This window comes from Megalops cyprinoides, chromosome 6 (genome assembly GCF_013368585.1).
Source record: "Megalops cyprinoides isolate fMegCyp1 chromosome 6, fMegCyp1.pri, whole genome shotgun sequence".
In the NCBI taxonomy this organism is placed as follows: domain Eukaryota; kingdom Metazoa; phylum Chordata; class Actinopteri; order Elopiformes; family Megalopidae; genus Megalops; species Megalops cyprinoides.
In genome coordinates this window covers 36,247,501-36,250,755 of record NC_050588.1, presented here as the reverse complement: position 1 = coordinate 36,250,755, position 3,255 = coordinate 36,247,501, and the positions used below count along the sequence as shown (strand labels likewise).

Below are 3,255 nucleotides of genomic sequence, written 5' to 3'. Positions count from 1 at the left end.
ACAGGTAAACAGGTCTCCTGTCAGTGTAAATGAGCAATACAGATTCAAGTAAACTTCACTGTCTAAGAAATAGTTAAGGCATGTTTGGGCTACCTAGTGTTTATGGCATATTTGATTGATGCAGGCCTAAGCTGGATGAAGCTGTCTGCTGTCTCAGTAGCTCTGTACATTATCGCTGAGCTAAATTGCCTTGGTTTAGGGACAGTACCGACCAAAATAAGCCGGTGGTAAATCCATTGAGATCTGCGGTGAATTAAACAACAGGAACCACTCTAACCACTGAGGCGAGGAAGTGGGTACCTCTTGTACAATGCAAACCATCTGTGCTCAGACTGTTCTGTATTGCTTTACGGTTCCATAGTAAACACTCATAACACAGTAACCAAACTGTGAAAAAATGATAGCAGTGAAAACATTGGAAACTCTTAGCTTTGTTGTGACGTATAGTCTTTGCATTTTAATGGCTTTAAGTTGACCCTTTTATAGTAACGAACCAAATCTTGAGAAGGACTTTAATAGTAAACAACTCTTCAGCTCATTTTTACAATCCCACACAATCCTCTGCATAAACACTATTCGTCTTAATATTAAATAGTGTCACTGTTCAAGAGTAAGAAGTTATTTTTGCAGCAATGTGAGATGTAATCTTATAGCTATTAAATTATATCAAAACTGATTTCACAGAAGATAGGGATGACATCACACCCAAACAGTTCCAGAACTATTTCCTGTGCAATAGCTTTGATTTACCATAGAGTATTGTAAATTACATAAGCAGGAGTTTGTTCAAACTAACTCTTACAATGACCTCACGAAAGTGCTGGGCTTCCTGATGTCTTTGTGACTCTGTGAAATGAGCTGTTTCGTTTAAACAGTAAGGCAACATTACCACACCATGAGCTGATGCTGTAATCAAAATAAATAAAACCAGATTCCTGGATCCTGCAGTTATGGAAAACTTATGAAAATCCAGGAAAAAAAAAACTTGTTGAAAAACAAAGAAAGGAATGGAAAATGTCTAAATATTTCCTAGTCCTCGACCCATTTGACCAACCAAATAAGTATATCAAACGGAGTGAAAATGACAAATATATCTGTCTCGTGAATATATTTAAAGTAAGATGCACCTCAACTTTATTGGACCAAAGAACATAATTTTAATTTAAGACTGAAACATATGCAGTCATGCTCAGCACAGTGTTCAGTATTTCCTCATAGTGTTTTATGACATCACTGTCCACATTATCTGATAGGTTCCATTCGGATGCACCACATTGGCCACCATCCAGTAAGACTGTAAAGTTGTGTCTGACATCTGCTCCTCCATTCAGATATTCAGAGAAGGGTACCTGCATGGTACTGTATTTGCACTGGATTACATCTCAGAATTCATTCCAATGACCATGGTGTGCAGACTGGGTGCAGTCTGTGAAATCAAGTAACTCTGGGGCCCACTGTAAAATGCTATGGCTCTGGTACACCTGTTTGTGAGTCCTTTAAACATATTTTCATGATTTAAGAAAGATAACACCACAGTCGTACAATGGATTTAGCATTCAAAGCCACTTTAATCGAGAATAGTTGCCACTGAAAAAACAAAGTATAAAAAACACGATTGCACAAAGTACTTGAAAACATTCAGTGCTGCATACTTTTCTGCAGAACTTTAGTTTGTTCTGGAATTCTCTTTGTATTTGTGTTGAAAATGCTGTTATCCGTAAAAAAATAACGTGTACTTTCACAGGAAGAAACTTGTCCAACAGTTAAATGCATATTACAAGGACATTTTGTTAATAGCCATGTGCTGAACATCTGGCCATTTTTGTTGGCCATCTCCTGCAAGTCATAGCGTGTGTGCTTAAGACTTGCTTTTAATACAGAAGAAGATTAGAATAAAATACTTCAGATTTGTATGTAGAATATACAAGGTTTAAAGGTCTAAGTGTATGTTAAAGCAGTTGAGTATGAAAGGACAGCAAAAGCACAAATAAAAATAGATGCCTGTAGGGTCCTGAGGCTTTCAGGATAGAGCCCAAGAAGGAGGGGCCCTACTTGCCGATGATAACGTTTCTGTAGCCCTTGACGTGACCGAGCTTGTTGCTGTTAAAATCCACCACCAGCTTCCTGAGCCCATAGCGAGTGGGGGTGAACTTCACTTTGACTTTAGCCTCCTGCTTAGGTCCCACTGGTGATCCCAGCCTGTGGAGAGCAATATTACATACTAAGCACGTGTATTTTACAGAAATCACATCAAGTAACGTTCATAATTTCAAATAAACTAAGATTCAGATATCAATATCCTGCAAGCATTTTGTGCAATTTTGGTAAATTTTGTGCATGCACTTACACATATATGCTCATAATTAATAAAACATTAATGTACAGATAATAACCAATTTGCAATCTATTGTACTTGCACATACAGTATATCACGTTACACTGGCTCACTGTTCATAAAGGGACTCATGACATGTCTGGCCGATCTATGCTTTGCTATCTGGGTATCTCCAAATCCTAATCACATTCTCTGCATGCAGGTCCAAAGCACTCCAGTTATTTGAGCTCTGTTATGTAGTTCTTGACTAAGCCATACATCTGTGTGGTGTATGTTTAGCCAATTAAAAAATTCCAAACATACAGGGGAATCCACACAGTGGTAAAAAAAAAAAATCCCTTTGAGGTTTAACATATTTTTAAGATATAAATATGTTGGATATAAAATACATAAAAAAGTAATTAACTCAACAAGACAGACAACTGGGTTGACAACAGCCAAACGTTCAATGTTGAGGTGCTATAATGCCTTCTGTGGTAACTTCATCTATAAACCTGGCTCTTTTCCAAGTTTAGTCTGGGTTGAAGCTCTGGGCGAGATCATTCGATAGCCTCCATGAGCACATTTCACACAGAGCCGTCCCTGGCATGCGGAGAGGCAGAATTAGACAAACACGCGGTGATCCCGGGTGACGTACGTCTGTGTCAGGACCTTCCCGCCCGTGAGGTTGGCCCCCTCCATGCTGAAGCAGCATCCCTCCAGAGGCTCTTCCAGAGGGTTCTGCACGGTGATCTCAGCCGTCAGCTCGCGGTTCACTTTGGGCTCACCCAGGACCTGCGGGGACGGAAAACCGCTCTGCTTGTAAAGGTCAAAGGTTATTTAGGGATGCACCAATCGGTAATTCCCATTAAAAAAATATCAGTACCACTTGTCGAGTTTATGTATAAAACCCCAATTCTACTCAATTAGAGTGATTGCGT

General features: G+C 39.4%; 1 protein-coding gene across 1 annotated transcript in view; it reads right to left on the bottom strand.

The window, feature by feature from the left end:
• Positions 1-1,494: 1,494 nt before the first annotated feature.
• tgm2b (transglutaminase 2b) overlaps positions 1,495-3,255 on the bottom strand; it is a 13,096-nt gene continuing 11,335 nt past the window's right edge. The window contains exons 12-13 of the mRNA XM_036531203.1: positions 2,973-3,109; positions 1,495-2,199 (exon numbers count right to left, since the gene is read on the bottom strand). Of these exons, the coding sequence (XP_036387096.1) occupies positions 2,049-2,199; positions 2,973-3,109 (288 nt within the window). The 3' untranslated portion in view covers positions 1,495-2,048. The remainder of the gene's footprint in view (positions 2,200-2,972; positions 3,110-3,255) is intronic.